The 21895-nt window shown below is 43.8% G+C and overlaps 1 protein-coding gene across 3 annotated transcripts in view; it reads right to left on the bottom strand.

The window, feature by feature from the left end:
* PALLD (palladin, cytoskeletal associated protein) overlaps positions 1 to 21895 on the bottom strand; it is a 549209-nt gene that overhangs the window by 5873 nt on the left and 521441 nt on the right. For all 3 annotated transcript variants that reach the window (XM_077279477.1, XM_077279475.1, XM_077279476.1), the window contains 5 exons: positions 15489 to 15638; positions 12730 to 12824; positions 11729 to 11861; positions 3274 to 3481; positions 748 to 913 (listed from right to left, as the gene is read on the bottom strand). In XM_077279477.1, the coding sequence (XP_077135592.1) occupies positions 748 to 913; positions 3274 to 3481; positions 11729 to 11861; positions 12730 to 12824; positions 15489 to 15638 (752 nt within the window). The remainder of the gene's footprint in view (positions 1 to 747; positions 914 to 3273; positions 3482 to 11728; positions 11862 to 12729; positions 12825 to 15488; positions 15639 to 21895) is intronic.

The following is a 21895-nucleotide window of genomic DNA, read 5'->3' as shown; positions in this document are numbered from 1 at the left end:
TGACAACTGATCACCAGACACTTCATTGAACATGCGGTATGAGTTGCAGAATTGCCGACATTACATCTGTGAGAATTCACATACTATTAGATTCTCCTCTTAGTAACAGAGCATGCTTTACTAATATGGTTTCCATTACTTTACCCTGTAATGATTATAGTAGGTACACACAAAATGACTGACAATGAACAATCTATTCCATACATACAAGTATGATTGTTTCTGTAGCATGTGCATGGATTTCTACACAATAAGTTTAGGTGACTGGGGCTGTCACAAACATTTCTGCAACAACTTTGCGACTTGTGATTGTAACCATAAATATTGCCTGTGAGCTCTAGTTACCCACAGGGTCCTTATAGGGGTTGTTTGGGACTTTACACTCATGGCCTATCCTCAGGATTGGTCATCAATACCTGATCAGTGGGTGCAATATACAGCAGCTCCGCTGATGAACTGTTCCCCTGTCCTGATTTTGTTTGTATTTCAGGTGTTCCAAGACCTTATCATGGATCTTGACTAGTGATGAGCAAGTATACAAACAGGCATTCCTCACATGTATTCAGCGTACCTGGAAGCCGTAAATCATGCAACTGAGGCGATGAAAACTATATCTCCGAGCAATAACAAATACTCGGAGACCACCCGAGCAACGAGTACACTCGCTCATCACTACTCTTGACCAGTCTGAGTAGGAAGCCCTTTGACATTTTAGTTTTGAGAGCAATTTATTATAGCTATAACAACCTGACTCTATCTGTGTTGTATGTCAGGGAATCATTTTCTTTCTTCCAGAATATTTGTGGTGGGGGCATTCCAGACACTCGGCACTCTAGTCTCACTGGGTATCCTTCAGCCACACCTGTGTTTTGGAGCTTTTCAATGAACACCGGTGGCTTGTGGGCATCACGTGCTGTTGGAGACAAAAGATACACAATTATAAATCCAAATATCTACCTGTATTGATAGGTGCGTCACAAACAGGTTCATCTGATAAAATAAAGAAGATCCAAGTTGCAATTTTTTCAGGTGCAAAAACTGTTCTCTTGCTATAGAATAGGTCCGGCTCATTAAGACTGACGTTTTTGTACACCAATCTTAATGAAGGCAGTGCTGGAGTAAGATGTCTCTAATGCCCTCTAAATGAATTTGGTGCATCAGTCAGGGACTGGAGCACATCTATGACAGAATTTACACCAGTAAAGTGGAGTACATTTTGATGCATTGGCTGGAATGCGTGATGCCAGAAACGGTGTAGTCAGAGTCTGGATGGAACTATGCATATCGTATACTTGCAGCCATGTGCTTGCCATTTCCAGCGCAGGCAGCGGAGAATTCTCACAGTGTGCAATGTGATTCAGTAGTCTGCAGTTACATCGAGCATGTGCTCCTTTCCTAAAGGGTTAAGTTAAGGGTTAAGTTTCCCAAACTTTTCCTCCATAGGAAGGAGGTTCTAGGATTGGCGAGAGTATTCAGCCATTCGGCGGTGTGTCGCATTCCCCCCCCCGACACTTGCTGATAGGGCACGTGTATTTGTAGATAAAGAGGTGGGGGGATAAAAGGGGCTGGCAGCGCCAAGGATCATGGAGATAGTGCTGCCCACCTTGCCTCAGGGAACTGAACAGACAGTAGGTAATAGAAAAGGTAGATGGGCTTCAGCTTTGGCAAAGCTGCGGTTGGTTATAATTACTTTATTACATAGAGTAATAAAGGCCGTGGCCAAAAAGTTTTATTCCATCAAGTAAACGTGTGTTTGCGTAATTATTGGGTATTTTATAAGGGTAGAGGTATGGATAACGGTCATTATTATGTATTGCAGAAGCTTGTATTCTGTCCGCAGAGCATCTGATAATTTTTCATAGACTCATTGGCATAAATGACATGGTCTGTTTCTCATTCAAAAAAACAGACAATTGAGAAAGCTTGTCATTTGTATTGCCAAATGTATGTCATCCGTGTGGCATCTGTTTTTATCAAAAATGTAAAAAAAATTAGACGAACAAATACACGTTCCTATTTCCTAATTTAAGAATTACAAGCCAATTGAAGGCCACTGATGTAATGTGAACAGAGCCGTAGGTGGGTTACGCTTCTGCAAAATTATCCAGGGACAAATCAGTTAATTCTTTGTGCGGATTCAACACATTGAAAATACTAAACCTTACAAAGAAATATTCTAAACAGCCGGATGCTGTGCCAAGGACTACTACAAGCACATGACAGCGAGACGGAGTGCAATACTTTCCAGATTGTATATAGAGTTTACGAAGCCAAACAAGGTCCTGAGGTGCAGGCCTGCACGAGGAGCGCCCGGCCGAGGCCCGGCCTCCTACATCCGGCTGCATTTTTCATGTAACTGAGTCTTACACCAAAAGCACTAAAATAGCTGTGAATTGTATAGAGAATGCCAAAAAAGCTAACGGGGACTCCCCAATCTCTACTTCGGCCTAGAAGATAGAAACCAGGCCTGCTCCAGGCCACGCTCACTATGGCAACCGTGTGAACACGGACACTGACTGGCATGGACACCCGCCCTCCACACAATGACTCTGGATTTATTGCTGGCATGGCCCCGGGTAATGAGGACATTTCTATTCCTGAAGCAAATAACCTTTGGGCTCTTTTAGCCATGACATAGTAAGAAAGGTACAGTACACCATTAATTGGTGGCACATAATTACACAGAAATCTGGACAATATCTTTGGTGAAAACTATAAAATCTGAAGTGCATGTTTTATATCTGATGCCAGCTTTAGAAAAATTAATTATCTGATGCCAAACGTAACCCCAAAGCTTCAGCAGATTTACTGACAGAGCGCGGGCAGACGACAGATATTCTCAAATGAGTGCGATCCATGGTTTTCACACATAGTACTCGCACCTGTGATAATCTCTGGGGCTGTGCACATGTCCAATTCTTTCTTCAAATCGAGTGGTCAGCGGAAAAAATGGAAACAAGTCTGATTTTGATCGGAGTGTCGCCTTAAAACTGGCAATGGAAGTCTATGGATGCTTGAAAAAAAAAAAATTGGACCGTACCCAAATGACAAAATGGAGAAGGTGGAGAACTTTTTTATTTTTCTCTCCATGTCCAAGAAAAACTTATGCCACTCTGATCAAACGCTGACTAGAATAATTGGATCGTTTTACTAGGATGTGGAGAAAACTGTTGTGTGACCGTGCCCTTACTAGAAAATAATGCCATCAAGGACAACTCCTTGTACTACAGAATTACTGACAAAGGCTAAAGCTTTTGGAGATTCTGTACTTACCAGCAACTATGAGCTCCAAGCTGAAGGAATTCTGGCCGGCACGATTAGAGGCCACACAGGTATATATCCCTGCATCCCTTGTGGTCACCGGCTCAATGATCAGGGAGTGCACTCCATTCTCACGCACCAACATCTTGTGAGAGTTGTCTGGGCGGACAGGCCTTCCATTCAATTGCCAACTCAGGTCTGGAGTAGGTAGTCCACTCACCTGTTTTATACAGAACATACATAATGCTACAGATCAGGGAATGGTTTATGGAAATAAGTTATCAGAATAGTAGTATCGCTAGAATATGTAATGTATCGTCTCATCAAAGCAATGTATGTACTCAAAAAGGCAAAGCTCTTCACAAGGTGAGAGGAGAGCATTGGGTAACAAAAAAAAATGACTTTTTTTTTTTTAAAGAATGTGGTTTATTGAAATATTAATTTGGACGCCAGAACACAAATTGTTTCACCCATAGGCACCCATCGCTTCACAGCCAAAACAGAGATCACACGCCGACTGAAGTCATTTGACTTTACCACTCTCTTTTATTAGAGTATGACACAAGGAAAAGGAAGTCATGGCCACTAATTTGGGTCTGTCGTTCCCAACTGCCCTCCCAGCCAGAAAACTGCAAACTGTTCTGCTGCTTAGCAAGAAGATTCCTCCGTGCATTGACCGCCATTATTTATTTTTATTAAAGGGAACCTGTCGCTTGATTTATACACCACAGGCAACATGAATCAGAGCCTGGATGCACCATTGCAGCCAGGAATATTTTTCTCTGAAAATATAGTTAGAAGATCAAGCATGAGACCATAGCTTGAGAGGAGACTAGTCCAGCTTCTTCCAGCCATCAATCACATGGAGAGGTGCTGGAAAAAGCTGGCAGGGGACAGCGCAGGACTAGTCTCATCTTTCCCTATGGTCGCTGGCCAGATATTCAAACTATATTTTGTATGAAATGTCTGAGAATTTTGAGAAAAAAAATATCTGACAGCAATGATGCAACCAGGCTCCAATTCATGCTGTTTGTGGTTTGGGCAGAATGAATCAACTGCCAGGTTCTCTCTAACCATGTGTCCTCTGTCCCCAAAAACGGGAATAGCCAAATATCACAGTCTGGCCATGCGAAAAGGCTGAAAACTGAGGTAACTCATCCGGAGCAGCCTTTTGTAGTCCAGTTTCTGCTGCTCACGAGTGTCAGCACTTTTCAGGTTTCTACTGCTCCCTAACAGGAAGAATAACAAAACACGATGTGCTGTCCAGAAAGTGGCTTTATAGTACTGGATCTCGAGCATTAGCCGACTCCGACGACTTCACGGGTAGCAGCCATCCAGCTTATGTGCACACCTGTGAGGAAAGTCGGCGTAAGGGAACTGAAAATGCTCAAACCTTTGTTCCCAAGGGGGAAGTCACCACCAGAGGTGTCAGCCAGTGGCTTAAACCATCCACCGATGGGTTTGATCAACAGTCCAATGTGTATTTGGGCCTCCGACTCGCCTCTGACATATGACTTCAGGGGAGAGAATGATCCGGTAAGTCCTATTTTGGACTGTCAGTCTATTTGTTTTCTAAGAGATAAACCGCTGACAGATGTCTGGAAGTGGATCTCTCAGAGCATAGGAGTGCCCAACTGTTTATGGTATAGCTGTTTGGCTGAACCACCGTTTGGCTGACCGCCATGTCACGTGTTTGAGGGTCTGTATTCCTTTTTCATTGCTGAGAATTGATGGACTCTTGTCCTTGCATGTGTATGGAGAGGTTGGGAGGCATAGCCCGTTGAGCGTGCCTGGTCACCTTTAGGCCAGCAGTAGTACACACCTTCTGTCCTTATCTTCTTGTATTTGTTCCCCCCTACCTCACAGGCGAATGGGTTGGCCCAGTGTTCACGTATATGAAGGTCGGGAGCGTACGCTACATTTATAATAGTAGCTCAGACAGTGATATTAGCTCTGGATATCCAGGCTACATTGCTGCAGCTGCCACATTGTGTATGAAGCCTCATGTACATGCACTATAAATATACAGAAATATGGTTTATTTTTATAGTTACCCTCAAGCTCTTTGGACAGACAGGTATCATAAACATCCCATACGGCATGAGATGTCAGTGAAGCACAGGAGGTTAAAATCTGATTGTTGCCATGTGTTAGAGAACTAGCCACAGATCTGTCATTCATCAAGCTGTCAGATTACCAGATGTCCATCAAGTGCCCCAACGCGCGTCTGCCCCAGAGTGATGTGATGTGAATGGAGTCATTTCTGACTGTGTCCTACGGAGGGATTATTATTGGACTCGCTACTCCTTATATCCCAATACAGAGGACAGACCCTTGGCTTCTTGTATTTAGGAAGAAGGTTAAGACATAAAAGATGAAGCAGTATTTTTTTTTTTAGGCCTTCATTCCAATAGCCATAAGGTATTTTCCATGGATGTATGTGTGGGGATTGGCATTTTTGGCAAGCTCAGCTTTAGTTGTTATTGGCACTATTTTGGGGTGCATATCCTCAATAACACTTATTTTTGGGAGGCATATTGGAAAAACCTTGCAATTCTGCCAGTGTTTTTAAAGATGTTATGACATTGACGGCGCAGTAATAATGACATGTTAGCTTTATTCTGCCGGCTGTTAGGATTATGGGATAACATTTATACACTTGTGCTAGGTTTATTTGCTATTCACAATAAAATACTTTTCTAAAAATATTTTGTAATTTATTGCTGAAGATTTATGATGGCTTACTCACTGCGTAAGGCCTGGCAGTGTTTATTGGCAGCATTGTGGGGCAACTTCTTCAGCATTCTTAATTCTCATCTGTGGGGCAAGATGAACCAAAAACAGGAAATCTGCCATTGATGCCTGTCTGTGTAACATTGCTGCCAGCACATCATGTACTGAGGCCTTGGATAGGCCTCCAACTCTTACAGCAAACCATCTGCACAAGGCAATTGCTTCATGGGGTACTGATAAAACAGGAGGAGGGCATTGACCGCGCACAGGGAGGCTGCTTCCTCTATAAAACTACTAAGGTTTTCCAGATGTTATTGACTTTGGAATTAAAGAGAGTCTGTCAGTAGGTTTTTGCTATGTAATCTTACGGCAGCATGATGTAGGGACAGAGAGCTTGATTCCAGCGATGTGTCACTTAGTTTACTGGGTGCAGTAGTTGTTCTAGAATCATAGTTTTCTCAGCCGCAGATCTAGCAGAGCTCAGAATGTTGAAGCCTGTATAACTTCACCCCACCACGGATTGGCAGCTTTCTGTGTACATTGTACATTGATAGAAAGCTGCCAATCAGCGGGGTTACAGAAAGCAGTTGATTAGGACGCACGAGGCAGCAAGTACTGTAGTAGTGATAAAATACAGAATGTATTGAAACAACAAAACGCAGCCTAGTAAGTGACACATGGCTGGAATCAGGGTCTCTGCCCTCTACATCATGGTGCTCTGAGATTACATTGCAAAACCTGGTGACAGATTCCATTTGAAGGTGTTACACAGCCAGAATTACAATCATCTCCAATTAGGAAGGCAGGGTGGTGGCTGTATAACACAGCTAGCACCTGCAAGTGATGGCATTGCTTCTGTGCCTGCACCATCACTGCACTGAGTGGTTTGTGGGCATGCCCTATGTCAGAGAATGGGATGGGGCGAGCCATAATTGGTTTATACAAAAATATAAAAATAGATAATAATGACTAATTCACAGAAAGTCCTCATCTGCTGAAGACCGTCTGACCTCACAGAGAGGCACTGAAATCATATAACGGCCTTACTAACTATGTTACTATGTTAATTAACGATTCTCATTACAATGTAGTCCGTTCTATAAGATTTATGTTGTGTTATCTGTTTTTGGTCATTGGACATTTTTTTTAAATGCCAAATCTGTAGTGAACTCCCACAAATGACCAAGAGACTTTTCCATGATTCCATATGTCCCGGTGACATCCTCACGGCTCCCCAAGGCTTCTATGGGATTAGTGCGCATTATCTGTGAGCTGGAGCCGCACCGACCATGCACAGCCCTTCTGTACTTTCTCTATAGAAGCTATTACAATCCCATGCCGCCTGCGGAGGGTGAAATATAGCCCAGAAATAAGTGGATAGATTTAGGCGGCTTTAAGTGACAAAGGACACTGCCGGCTAATTTGTCCTCCGCACAGTCCAGATCTATTACTTGATCGGTGGCTAGGAGTATCACAGACTTTTCTCAAGTTTCCTTTCCCATGGGAAGGTTCTGAGAGGCAGGAAGAAATGTGAACAATTGTTTCTTTGAAGCATTACTCCACTACACATGTGCCAATAATCTCTAAATTGCATTCCCCCAGCTTCGCTTTCTAACGTCCTCCTACATGGTAAGATCTGCTTTGAACCATCTGGCGACATGTGCAGTGGGCACTGGTTTAGTTTGCCGGGAAGCAATGGTCACTGTGGACACTGCAGCTGGGAAACACATGAAGTCACAGTGCTTCAGCTCAGATAGAACGGAAAGTGTGTACATAATAAGCTGAAGGGTGTACAGGTATAATAATGGCTGACTCTGGAATACATCACCACATGAGGACTAGATGCTTCATCGTTCATAGGGTTGGTAAAAGGTGGTTGTGTTGAAGAAAGTTGCCGACAGCCATGAAGTATTATAGGGCAGTCATTTAGATTAATGGCTGTCCTTACAAAGAGACCACCAGAATAGGAGCCAGTCCTCCGGGCTCATAGTCTAGGCCCAGAGTGTATGACACCCCTTTAGGATGTCTGTACGCAGAGCATAAATAGGGTTTTTTTTCGTGAAGACAACCTATGCGACTCCTATAATGCAGTAAGTGTGCATTAATACTTGAGGGTCCTGGAGATGTTACAGTGGTCATATACAGTACCATTCAAAAGTTTGGACACACCTATTCAGACAATGGGTTTTCTTATTCTTATTGGAATGTGCACCATGAAGGAACACATATGCAACCAAGGAGTAAAGAAACGCTTCTAAAACAAACCAGAACACGTGATATAAAACCTTAGATTCCTCAAAGTGTCCCCCTTAACTCTGATGACAGTTTTACACTCCCTTGGTATTTTTCAAGCAGTTCCATTAAGTAGTCACCTGAAATGGCTTCTACTAAACAAGCATTTCTCATGAAAAGTTCATTTATGGAATCGCCAGTCTTCAGAAAATGTTTGCGATCTTCAGGTGTGTTTTGCAGAAGTAAAGATGATACAAAGTTGGAGACAGTAAAAAACCCAAATGTATGAACTGGGATATAAACTGGTGTGCATGCAACATGTAAGCGCACATTCACACTGGCCAATGAACAGAAGAAAACAAAGACAATGATTGAACACCCTGCAGTAAATAAATAGCATTGTGCATGACAATAATATAGTGCAGTTAGTTACCGTACATGTTTTTTTGATAAAAAATGCAGAAGCCATCCCGCCACTTCCCAGTGACCCTAATTGGATTAGTCCTAACTCTAATAATAAAAACCTATTAATATTAAATTAATCATTATGTTTCCGGCTTTGTTTTTTTTTTTTTTTTTTCTTTTTAAAAGTAAGAGACAGTGATGAGCTTTATTCCACAAATGTCCTAAGCTGGAATATGGCAAAAACCACTCAACTAAAAGAAAACAGTGCATCATTACCAGTGGCGTAACTACAAAATTATGGGCCCCGGTGCGAACTTCCAAATGGGGCCCCCCCCGCAGCCCTGCCATACAACTCAAGGTAATCCCCATAGAATACAACGCAGCCCCCCTCATAGTGCTCCATACCGTTGATTATTGCCCCATAGATGCTCCATATAAAGCTGCCCCATATATAATGCTCTGCACCGTTCATTATGGCCCCATAGATGCTCCATAGAAAGCTGTACCATATATAATGCTCTGCACCGTTCATTATGGCCCCATAGATGCTCCATAGAAAGCTGTGCCATATATAATGCTCTGCACCGTTCATTATTGCCCCATAGATGCTCCATAGAAAGCTGTGCCATGTATTATGCTCTGCACCGGTCATTATGGCCCCATAGATACTCCATATAAAGCTGTGCCATATATAATGCTCTGCACCGTTCATTATAGCCCCATAAGATGCTCCGCACAGCCACTTGCCCCTTATAGTGCTGCACAAGTGTTATGGCCCCATAAGATGCTCCGCACAGCCACTGCCCCTTATAGTGCTGCACAAGTGTTATGGCCCCATAAGATGCTCCGCACAGTCACTGCCCCATATAGTGCTGCACAATTGTTATGGCCCCATAAGATGCTCCGCACAGCCACTTGCCCCATATAGTGCTGCACAAGTGTTATGGCCCCATAAGATGCTCCGCACAGCCACTTGCCCCATATAGTGCTGCACAATTGTTATGGCCCCATAAGATGCTCCGCACAGCCACTGCCCCTTATAGTGCTGGCGCTGCACAAGTGTTATGGCCCCATAAAATGCTCCGTATAGCCACTGCCCCTTATAATGCTGCACAATTGTTATGGCCCCATAAGATGCTCCGCACAGTCACTGCCCCTTATAGTGCTGGCGCTGCACAAGCGTTATGGCCCCATAAAATGCTCCGTACAGTCACTTGCCCCTTATGCTTTTGCTGCCATAAAAAAAATAAATCACATACTCACCTCACCTCTCTCTCTTCGCTCAGGACCCCCGGCACTTTCAATATTTACCTGGCTGCTCCTCGTGCGGCTCCGTCTTCGGCACTGACGTTCAGCAGAGGGCGCGCACTGACTACGTTACCGCGCCCTCTGACCTGAGCGTCACTGCCAGAGGACGCTGATGACAGAGCCGCACCGGAACGAGGAGCGGTAAATATCGCGCAGCGCTGCGCAGCGCTGTATACTCACCTACTCCCGGCACGGTCCCTGGACGTCCCTGCTTCTTCCAGCGCTGCAGATTGTTCCTGTATTGAGCGGTCACAGTTACCGTTCAATACAGAAATGAATATGCAGCTCCACCCCTATGGGAGGTGGAGTCGCATATTCATTTCTGTAATGAGCGGGACCATGTGACCGCTCAGTGCAGGAAGAATCTGCAGCGCTGGAAGAAGCAGGGATGTCAAGGGACCGTGTCGGGAGTAGGTAAGTATAATTAGAGAGCGGTGACGGCTCTCTGCTGCGGGTCACTCACAAATGGTGGATCATCATCAATCATGGGTCATTTCATTCTCCTTCACTCCTGTCCATGGGGCCCCTAAGTAGTCGCAGCTGCGACGGCGGTAGTTACGCCCCTGATCATTACTTTAAGACATGAAAGTCAGTCATTTCAGAAAATTGCCTGACCAAGAATTACCACTTTTGCAGGGAATTAGAGTTGGCAGCCTCAAAAAAAAAAAAAAAGACAGCACCTCAGATAACACCACTCATAAATGATGCACAGACATCAAGTAGCAGACACATCTAAACATCAAATAAGAGGAGACTGCGAGAGGCAGGCCTTGAAGAGACTGTGGGTGATTTGATCCAAATTTAAGGCACTTTTACCCAGCACAGCTACCACAGCATTCTGCAAGAACATGCCACCCATCTAGTTTGCACTTTTTGGGACCATCACTTGTGTTGCAAAAGGACTATAACCAAAACCCACCTCTATCCTAGGTGTGTCCAAATAGGAGGAGGGATGGAGTGCTGTGTCAAATGACATGACCTGCACAGTCACCCAACCTCCACCCAATTGAGATGGTTTGGATGAGTTGGACCATAAAGTGAAGGCCAAGCAGCCAAAAAGTGCTCAGCACCTCTGGGGACTCATTCAAGACTGATAGAAAACCATTCCAGGTCACTACCTACTGGAGCTGCTAGAGAGAATACCGAATGAGCATACAACTCTCAGAGGCTAATTTGACAAATCTAAAGTTTAACATATATTCTGGTTTGTTTTCCACGTTTCTTTACTCTTTCTTTCCATAGATGTCCCTTCCTGGTTTTGCTGCTTTGAATCGAGAATGTGTACATTGCATGAGCAGGTGTGTCCAAGCTATTGACTGGCATTTTAACCTGTGCTGCTCATGTAATTAATAAGAAACAATATTAGTAAAAACTGAAATAGTAAGGCTATGTGCACACGTAGGAAATGTGGTGCAGAATTTTCTGCACTAAATCTGCATCTCCTGGCAGAATGCACAGGTGCGGTTTTTATGCGTTTTTTGTGCAGTTTTTACCACTGCGGATTTCTATTACTGGAGGGGTGCAGAAACGCTGCAGAAACGCACAAAAGAAGTGACATGCACTTCTTTGAAATCTGCAGCGTTTCTGTGCAGATTTTTCTGCACCATGTGCACAGCTTTTTTTTTTTTTCACATTGATTTACATTGTACTGTAAATCACAGTGCAGTTCTGCAGCGTTTCTGCAGCAGAAAAATCTGCTGCAGATCTGCACCAATTCTGCACTAAATCTGCATAGTGTGCACATACCCTAATGCTCAGCAGTACTAGGGTAATGCGAGTGACTCCATACCTTACAATCCATCCTACAAAGCTTTCCTTCCTGGACAATGAGATCTCCAGGAGCCTGCAAGAAATGAGGACGGAAAAATCTCTCTTGGATTGGTTCGTTTTCATCACCGCTATCTCTTGACCGAGACCGGGGTCTAAAATGAAAAAATGAACAAAAAAAAAATTGTTTAAACTGTTTCCTTCCACAGAAATGTGCATTTACAATGCAAGTAACTAGACAATGATGCAATCAGCCAGAAATGCCGGGTGGCCAAAAGTCTCCGAGTATGGATAAAAATATTTCAGGATATTGTTTCAAAGTCTTGTGGTAAGACACCATATAAATAATTGGTGATCTATACCACGTGCAGCGTCTACACACCATGCCTGAGTAATGTCTCATGCTGGTTCACATCGCGGAAAAATCTGGTCGTAAATACTAAGAGAAAGTTCTAATACTCAAGGCAAATAAAGCTGCCAATATCATTAATTTTACATCTTGTAACAAATTCTGTCAAGTTAAGATAAAGGTTTTGGAAATGCAGGGCAGCAAGGGAAAACTGATGTTTCATATCTATTACCGGGTGTGTATAGATAATTTCTGATAGTGGCACAATACGTTTGGGAGCCGCTCACAGCTCTCACCCATTCACAGTAGATCACAGTCTGGCGAATGATCGCTTGGCCGACCACGATCTCTCCAGACTCCGGCATTCACATGAATACTTGACCGAGCGTTCCTGCTGTGTCTGGGAGATCAGATGGATCAGCCACCGAAATTCAACAGGCCAGCACCTTCTTTCCCCCAAAATCATCTGTTGGCAGAGTCGTGAGGCCCCCAACATTCGATTATCAGCCAATATCGGCGGCTTCTGCTGACTTTAATCTAATGTATATGGGGGGGGGGGGCTTAAGGCTTTATCACTGGCATGGATGTGCAATGTACACGGTGAAAAAAAATAGCATATTTATATGTATTGTCCATCTTTAGGTTTGTGGCAACAGGTTTCACATAAAATATACCTTCTAACGTGGGGCTGCGCTGTGGGTGTGCGGGCACTCCTTCCTCTCTGGTTCACAGCCTGCACCATCAGCCTCCCCGTGCAACTTACTCTGCCCTGTAGATTGGAGAAACTAATTTAGAATCAGCTGGAAAAATAATATTTTATGGGGAAAAAAAAAAAGACAAAGTAAAACATGAATGCAGGCCTAGATAACACAATATCTCTTCAAGTAGAGAAATCTGGAAAACGGATAAAAGGGAACCGGTCATGATGAAAATGATATCTGATCTGTGGGGGATGTTCTAGAGCCGGAGGAGCTGATCAGATTGAAATACATTTTTGTGTGAAAATTTTCAGTAAAACGTGAATTTTATTCATTGGAGTCCTATGTATACGAGTCCAGTGGGCGGTCCTATTCTGTGACTGACTGTGACTGTGCGCGGTGAGATAAATGCCAATTACTAGTCAGACTGCCACTAGGCTTTACTGAATCTTCTCCCACAAACCTACATATCATTCTGCTCGGCATCACCTTCGCCATAGCCTGCTGTCCACAGATTGGACTGCATGGACAATGCGCCAAGTATTGAACACCATTCTTGACTATTCCTACAAGCTGGAGAGTCTCCTTGTCAGGCTGCTCTAGGTCTTTTAGGTCTTCAGGTCTTTCATCTCTAGAAGCATCGCTCCAGAAAGGAATATGGATGCCTATATAGAGTATCATGCTGTAGGAATGGGCATTTATTGGTAGGAAAGGTAAGGAGCTCGGATCTCATACACCAATGTTGTATACACATGGCAGGTTATATAATAGATATTTCTGCACTGTAATAACATCATTTATTGGGAGACAGAGACGGTCCCTAGTGCAGGAGAACCCGAAATAGGTCAACGCAAGTTGACCTCGCTTAAATCCTTGAAATAAAACTGGAACAAAAAAGCAGCAGACCTCCCGACCCGCCAGGACTGTAACCTAGCAGCATGGGAAACACAACACAGATCTCATGTTTGGAGCCTTTTCTGCGGCAGTGACAGGAGTTTATTCGCTTCACGTATAATCCTGTTTGTGTTTTTATCTTGGCACTTGTCTCGTACGCACTAAGCAGGCACAGATTTCAGCGGATCAGTAAGGATATATTCCCATCTCTGTTCTCTGCAGTCTCATGTCACGCAGGAATTATTTCTGTTAGATTTTTCTTAAGGAAGTCAGTGTCTAAGAGCTCAAGTAAATGTGAGTCCAAGATTTGGGATTCACATTCAAGTGTTTTCCCGGAAGATGAAGAAGAGCGTGTAAGAGCATAATCAGCCTGCGCTTGACATTCAGAGCAGCCAGGCCCATTAGATACATATGAGACTAATACAGGGGTCCAGCATTGGGGGAATCACTCCTTTATTGTATAAAGGCACATACCAAGTGACAGTATCATTTCTGGTATTATGTGGATATTAGGATATTATTTTTTCTGTTATGGGGCTGATACACATTAATTTTCACCACTTTTCACCAGGACTGGCCAAACATCTAACATGTACGGGAGTGTCATGGCTCTCACCTGATGGTTCATATCTGGTCATGTTGGATAACACCACACTTTCCTTTGCTCTCTCTGGAGAGAAGCTTCCTCCAGATGTGTCTGACAGTGGCCGACTCTGCTCTTTCTATTGAAAACCCCTGCACATTCAGGTGAACTGAGCATGCGTAAGTCTGAGGTATGGCAGGAACAATGTGCTGCAGATTTCAGCATTCAGAGATTGTAGGAGAATGAACAGTTTCACTCGGGCAACTTTATATTCATGATCACACCATGAAGGGTCACCATCGGCTGTCTGCTGAACACAGTCTCTCCAGCATAAGCCTGAAGTAGTTCTATACTCAAACTTTACAGGGGTTAGCCAGGAGACTTTTATTATTTTTATGTAGGGGGCTAAAATCTACCTGCCTGTTCTGCATGAGGACCATTTATGCCAGCTCACCCCGCGAGACCCCCGCTCTAACTCCCCTTTCAAGAGCAGCATCTTGTCTTTCAGTCAGCTCTGTTGTAGGGGCGTCACTGCAGACATCATGCTGACTGACAGGCGGTTCCCTACAGTTAGGCAGTGGGAAATCTGCTGTCAACCAACATGACACCCATCAAAAGAGCAGTGCAGAAGAGAAGCAGCTGCTCTGCTGACATGACGTCAGCGGAAGCCGCAAAATCACTGGCAGGAGCTTTCCATGTCCACTCTAAGGAGGCAGAGATCAGGGCCAGGCAGGTAGTTAGCAAGTACCTGCTTGTAAATTCTTGTCCCAATAGACAAAAATAATAAAAGTCTCGTCTCGGATAACCACGTTAATGCTCGTTTCACGGATTAAAAAAAAACATCAAAGGTGTAAATACAATCATCCATATCTTTAGAGCCATATGGCGGATTTGAAAAAAGTGGAATATTCAGGGGAGCAGAGGGAATAAAATAGGAGCAAAATCTGGCTAGTTTTGACCTGGAAATGGAATCTGTTTAGACATCCACATTAATTTCATTTGTGATAAAAAAAAAAAAAAAAGCGTAGCTAATTAATTCATGCTAAAGTTTATCCCCAGTGAAAGAATGCAAATCATCAAGCCCTTTAGTATTCTGGGTATAGGGCAATCACCTGCCAGAATGGCGTTACACAAAGTGTATGAAATAAACATTATCAGCCACACCCTTAGGTGGAAGATATGACTGGCTGCGGTTACATTGGCAACTGAGGACGATGAGTTCATGTCTGAATGTGAGATGTGGCTCTGGTAACCATACCTGTGGGTTGGCAGCCATGATGGTATAGTTGCCGTCATCATCCAGGGAGGAGGCGGGCGTATGAAGGGAGCAGGTCCCATCAGGTTCTCTCTGGATCCTGTAGTGTTCGCTTCTTTTTGAGATTTGTTTACCATCTTTGAACCAATAGATCTGTGGATACAGAGAATATAAGCAGGAACTTGTCACTGGAGGGCAAAAGGCGGGTATCAGTGCCAACATACACAGACATGGCAGCTGTAGGCCTAGGCAGCTGCCCATTTACTCCTTTATAGTCCAACATATCAAACAAATGACGCAGGGATCCAAAAGCTATTTTAAACATAAAGAAAAATGGATTTAAGCACTGCCAAGAATGAAAATCTCTGAAGGTTACAAGACCTCATCATGATTCTACCCCAATAACATGACAGAGTGGGGGATCTGTACTGCTTCATAGAGGGGATCCCTGCACACAGTAGGACGGCTCCATCATGGCTGCATCATAATAAACCCAGCCTGGGTAAGCGGTGTCACCCGGGATTCAGCCGTGACCACAGAGACACTAGATCATTGGGAATCCTTGATTGCCTGACATTGGAGGTGACAGAACCTGGCCTACAAGGAGTCACCATAGTGAGGTGGCAGATCCCAGTCATGTCTGTAGATAACGACAAAGATATTCTCCAAGTTATATAAAAGTAGGTATGACAGCAGCTTTGGTATGGAGTACCAGAAGTTTCCATCCTGTCGGTCATGTCCTACTACTGCTGCTTTATAAAGACGATGAATCATGTAATTGGACACAGATGAAAGCACAATAAATCCTGCATCGTCCGTACTTAGCTGTACCTTCCAAGCCCTTGGCTGTATGAGCACAGCGCTCACTCATTGTGTCTGCTGTACAGGACGTTCCAAGTTTTACAACATCAGGACATTGGTAAATGGTAATAATCTGTAGGCAACATAAAGCTCTCTTCCTTTGTTGCTAAAGGGAATCTGGCACCAGGTTTTTGCTACCTAATCTGAGAGCAGTATAATGTGGAGACAGATACCCCAATTCCAGTGATGTGTCACTTACTGGGCTGCTTGCTGTAGTTTTGGTAAAATCACCGTTTTAATCAGCAGATTATCACTAAAGGACTAGTAAACCTGCTGTGAGGCAGTCCTTCATATTCATGAGCTTCAGTATAATCCCACCCCAGCACCGATTGGCAGCTTTCTGCCTATTCACAGCATACTACACTCCACCAAGAGTGGTCAGTGAGGAAAATGATGTGTCCCATCATGCTTGGACTCACCCACCGGAGAACAGGAGAATCCCCCGATTGGGCCACCACCCTCTTATATGAGCAGAATATTGCACAATATTCTTGATTCGCTATGTACACACAATGGCAGCATCTTATTCATTTAACAATCTACCCAATTTATTGCTATACAAATTTTGTGAATGAGGATAAAAACATTTGTATGAAGTTGCAAAGTGGGGCCCTGGAGTTGATGTTCCTGGTGGGCCTTTGGCACCTCAGTCTGACACTATGTGCCATCCTGGCCCAGTGTCCAGTCCAGTCATCTGAAGCAGCCAAACTTGGCAGCCTTCACTTCTGCATCCGAGATCTTGGACACCTCTAATATTTCCTAGTCGGACAAGGAGAGAACTGGATGCCAGGCCAGAGAAATGTGAACTCTACTACTCTGTAAGTGTCTCAAAACAAAAATCAACAAACATACAGTAGAAATGTGGCCGAGAGTGGATCAATGTCACTCCCCAAACATTAATGTCCAGAGGCACTGGACCAACAGGACAACTCCAAAATGCAAAAAGAACAAAAAGACGGAGTAGAAACATCCCACAAGTCATAATAGTAGTTCAAAAAAATATTTTATTATATTATCACTGATAACACCAAGTTATATAATAAAATGCTATTGTGGCACATACAGAGAGGAAATATGGAGGAGACATGTAGGTGAGCTGGGTTATGCAGGGGAAACAAGATACATCCAGAGCAAGCCACGTGGGAAGTAATAGTAATAATAGCCAACTACCTGAAAAAGTCCCATGGTCCAAATAGAACCAGGAAAATACATCGGCGCAAAGGCACAATACTCCATACATAATCCTAATCAGGCAGTGAGTCCCAAGTGCTTACCCATATACAGACGGATGGCTCCCCCGGCTCATCCAGCAGCCCCCTAAATATTGTGCCTGGCACCTATGTATTTTCCTGGTTCTATTTGGACCATGGGACTTTTTCAGGTAGTTGGCTATTATTACTATTACTTCCCACGTGGCTTGCTCTGGATGTATCTTGTTTCCCATGCATAACCCAGCTCACCTACATGTCTCCTCCATATTTCCTCTCTGTATGTGCCACAATAGCATTTTATTATATAACTTGGTGTTATCTGTGATAATAATATAATAAAATATTTTTTCTAACTACTATTATGACTTGTGGGATGTTTCTACTCAGTCTTTTTGTTCTTTAAGTGTCTGGCTGGCATTGGCTTCCCCTAAAAAAAGTGGATTCTGGAAGTGGCTGCAAGTCACTAATCACTTTATTGGGGATTAGCTGGAACGTTACAGAACGCCAATTGATGAGATTGCAGCTAATGAAGGCAACTTAAAGGGTTTATCCACATACTGCAGGCACAATTGCGATAGAACCGCGCCAAGGAATTTGCCACAATACGAATCTGTAAAATAAATCCTTACGGCCATATTGTGTGAACACAGTCTAAGGAGGGGAATCACATGGGCTACAACTGGCGATGCCAAGGAATTACGGCTGTTTGCACAAGGTATTTACATAGTTTCTCAGATTTATCATGAGCTGATGTAAAAGTGGGGATGTATGTAATCACAAATTATATACTGGCTTTTTATACGCCTAAAAAAACTTTCATTAGGCTTCTTTAAACCACATCAGACATGTCCGAACCCTGCGTGGATGCTAATAGTTTACTCCTGGAATGTGCAGCGTATTGTCTAATAAACAGGTTGCTACGATACTGTTGCTGTGTCTGTAAAGTGTACGAACGCTGCAATCCGCCAACCCGAATAATTTTCCCAAGGATAAGAAATATCCCTTTATGACTTTCATTGATCTCAAGTTTCTGAAGAGTAACGTGGAGAGAGGAGAAGAAAGGTCCCATTCACTGCAAATAAAAAAAAGTCTGCGAGGACTCAGTAATGGGCGGACTTTACTGCTAGTCTAGGATGGAACATTAAACATTTATTAAGGAGTATGGCCAATATGTCTTCCAAATACAACATGGACTGCAAATTACCAAAACTAATCCTACCAAAAATCTAATTAAAATGTGCACATTTTTCCAGGTGGAAAACAAATTGAATCCTTCATTTCTATAAAGTTCTGTCTGTTCGCCAATAATGCAATACTTAGAATTGGTTCCTGGGTGGATGTGACAGGTTCGCTTTTGTTGTGGTACATACTTCCAGGCACTGAGGTATTCACCTGTGGTATGTGAACGTACACTGCATTTATTGTCTGGGGAAAGTCCTGGGCATATTAGATATGCATTCTTCTCCGTCATTAATATATTCATATTGCCAAGCAAGCTTGCAATGCGCTCTGAGGTCCTCTCTATAAAGGACAGCTCCAGATAAAGAAAACGGACTACACTAATAAAATATCGCTACAGAATAAAATAGTCACAGACATAACGCCAATAATCAACTAATATCAAAGTGTTTAAACAGTTTTATAAAAAAAAAAATGGACTATGGCAGACCTGGGCAAAGTGGAGCCAGCGGACAACATCTGGCCCTCCAACTGTTGCAGTCCGCCCCGCAGACCGAGACAGCCACTGTGCTGAAAACTGCGCCATGCTCTCCCCATCCTGATGTGCAGATAGTGAATACATTGGTCTAGGATGGAGCCGCCGGCACCTTCTTCCACCAATCAGGGTGTGCGACAGACAACAGACGCGATGACATCACTACATTGGCTTTACAGAGCCGGTGCACAAGAGACCAGAGCAGAGCATAGAGGGAATGGGTGCGAGGCAGGTATGTGGTGTTGTGTGTATGGGATGTGTGCCTGTACACGTGGGATGTGCGCCTGTACACGTGGGATGTGCGCCTGTACACGTGGGATGTGCGCCTGTACACGTGGGATGTGCGCCTGTACACGTGGGATGTGCGCCTGTACACGTGGGATGTGCGCCTGTACACGTGGGATGTGCGCCTGTACACGTGGGATGTGTGCCTGTACACGGTGTTCGAAATTATTATGCACATAGAGTTTAGGAGTGATAAGGTTAGAATTTTTTTGTTTGTCATTTAAACTCATTGATGGTGATGTGTGTCAGGGCTCTTTATATCACTGAAAGCAATTGCAGATACCTGTGCAAATTAGTTTGGCAGGTGTGTCCAAATAAAGGCAAGACTACTTAAGAAGGCTGTTCCACATTATTAAGCAGCCTACATTTTTTGCCAAAATGGGAAAGTAAAAGGATGTGTCGGCTGCTGAGAAGCAACAAATTGTGGGAGTATTTAGGTCAAGGCATGACTACAATCAACATTGCCAAGACACTTCATCGTGATCATCGCACAATCAAGAAGTATGTAGCCGATTCCCAGCACACACGTGTGCGTGCTGGTAAGGAAAAATTGAGGACTCTTTCCAACAGGCAATAGCGTAAGGTTAAAAGAGCAGCTGCAAAAATGCCTTGTCATAGCAGCAGACAAGTTTTTGAAGCTGCTGGTGCCTCCAACGTCCCCAGAACAACAAGATGCAGGGTCCTTCAGAGGTTTGCAGCTGTGCGTAAGCCATCCTGTCGACCATCTCTATCCACTGCACACAAGCAGAAACGTGTTGTGAATTCTGCTTTTGGGCTCCCTCCGGTGGTTGTAGGTGGTAATGTAGTTGCCCCTGAGTTGCAGTCCTGGTCAGGTGTATCTGCTGATTGCAGTTCTGACTGGGGTATTTAGGCTTGCAGGATTCATTAGTCCTTGCCAGTTGTCCATGGTTGTTGGGAGGTTTTGTGTTATGATCTGGTGGCCTAAGAGCAGCATGAGACGTACTCTGGAGAAGGTGGTACCTGTACTGACCGCAGACCCTGAACTTAACACCGCAACTAGAAGTAGCCGTGGAATGTACCTAGCACTCCCTGGACATCTTGACACAGCCGGAGGACTAATTACCCCTAGAGATAGAAAAGGGAAAACTATCTTGCCTCAGAGAAAATTCCCAAAGGACAGACAGCCCCCCACAAATATTGACTGTGAGAGGAGAGGGAAAAAACATACACAGACTGAAATCAGAATTTAGCAAAGGAGGCCACTTCTAGCTAAATAGAAAGGATAGGACAGAGTACTATGCGGTCAGTATTAAAACACTAGAAAATATCCACCACAGAAAATACAAAAACTCCACAGCTAACTAAAGATATGGAGGGTATATCTGCATCTCCAGAGATACCAGCTTGGCTAAACAAATCCTTATACAGACCAAGCTGGACAAGACAAAAAACATGGAAAAGAACTGAACAATAAGGCCACAGCATGTGGACAGCAAAAAATCAAGGCCAGAACTTATCTTTGTTGAAAGGAACTGCAAAGCAAGAGAGACCAGGCAGAGATGTGAATCCTCCAGGAACAATGGACAACTGGCACTGACTAAAGGGTGAAGCAAGACTAAATAGCCCAGTCAGATTTGCAGAAAGTGAACACACCTGATAAATGCTGCGATTCAGAGACAGCAGCACTACCACTTACAACCACCGGAGGGAGCCCAAGAGCAGAATTCACAACAGTTTTGGTCCTGGTTTGGTTCCTTCTGCCTTCTGCCAAATCAGCAAAGATAAGTGTCTGGTTTTGTTTCTGTGGCACACATGCTGTGTGCTTAATAATTCTGTGCTATTCAGTGTTTTTTGTCCAGCTTAGATTGTGTCAGTATTTTCTCAGTCTTGTTGGATTCTCTGGAGTGGCAGATATACATTCCATGTCTTTAGTTAGATTGTGGAACTTTTTGTATTATCTGCTGTGGATATTTTTGGAAGGGTTTTAATACTGGCCGCTTAGTATTCTGTCCTATCTTTCCCTATTTAGCTAGAGTGGCCTCTTTTGCTGAATCCTGTTTTCTGCCTGCGTGTGTCTTTCCTCTCCTACTCACAGTCAATATTCGTGGGGGGCTGCCTATCCTTTGGGGTTCTGCTCTGAGGCAAGGTAGTATTCCTATTTCTATCTATAGGGGTATTTAGTCCTCCGGCTGTGTCGAGGTGTCTAGGGTTTGTTAGGCACACCCCACGGCTACTTCTAGTTGCGGTGTTAGTTCAGGTTTTGCGGTCAGTACAGTTTCCACCTACTCCAGAGAAAGTTCATGCGGCTCCAAAGTCACTGGAACATAACAGAAACGGCTCCAGTGGGCCAAACGATACATGAAGACTGACTTCCAAAC

This window comes from Ranitomeya variabilis, chromosome 1 (genome assembly GCF_051348905.1).
Source record: "Ranitomeya variabilis isolate aRanVar5 chromosome 1, aRanVar5.hap1, whole genome shotgun sequence".
Classification (NCBI taxonomy): Eukaryota; Metazoa; Chordata; class Amphibia; order Anura; family Dendrobatidae; genus Ranitomeya; species Ranitomeya variabilis.
This window is presented reverse-complemented; position numbering and strand designations above follow the sequence as displayed.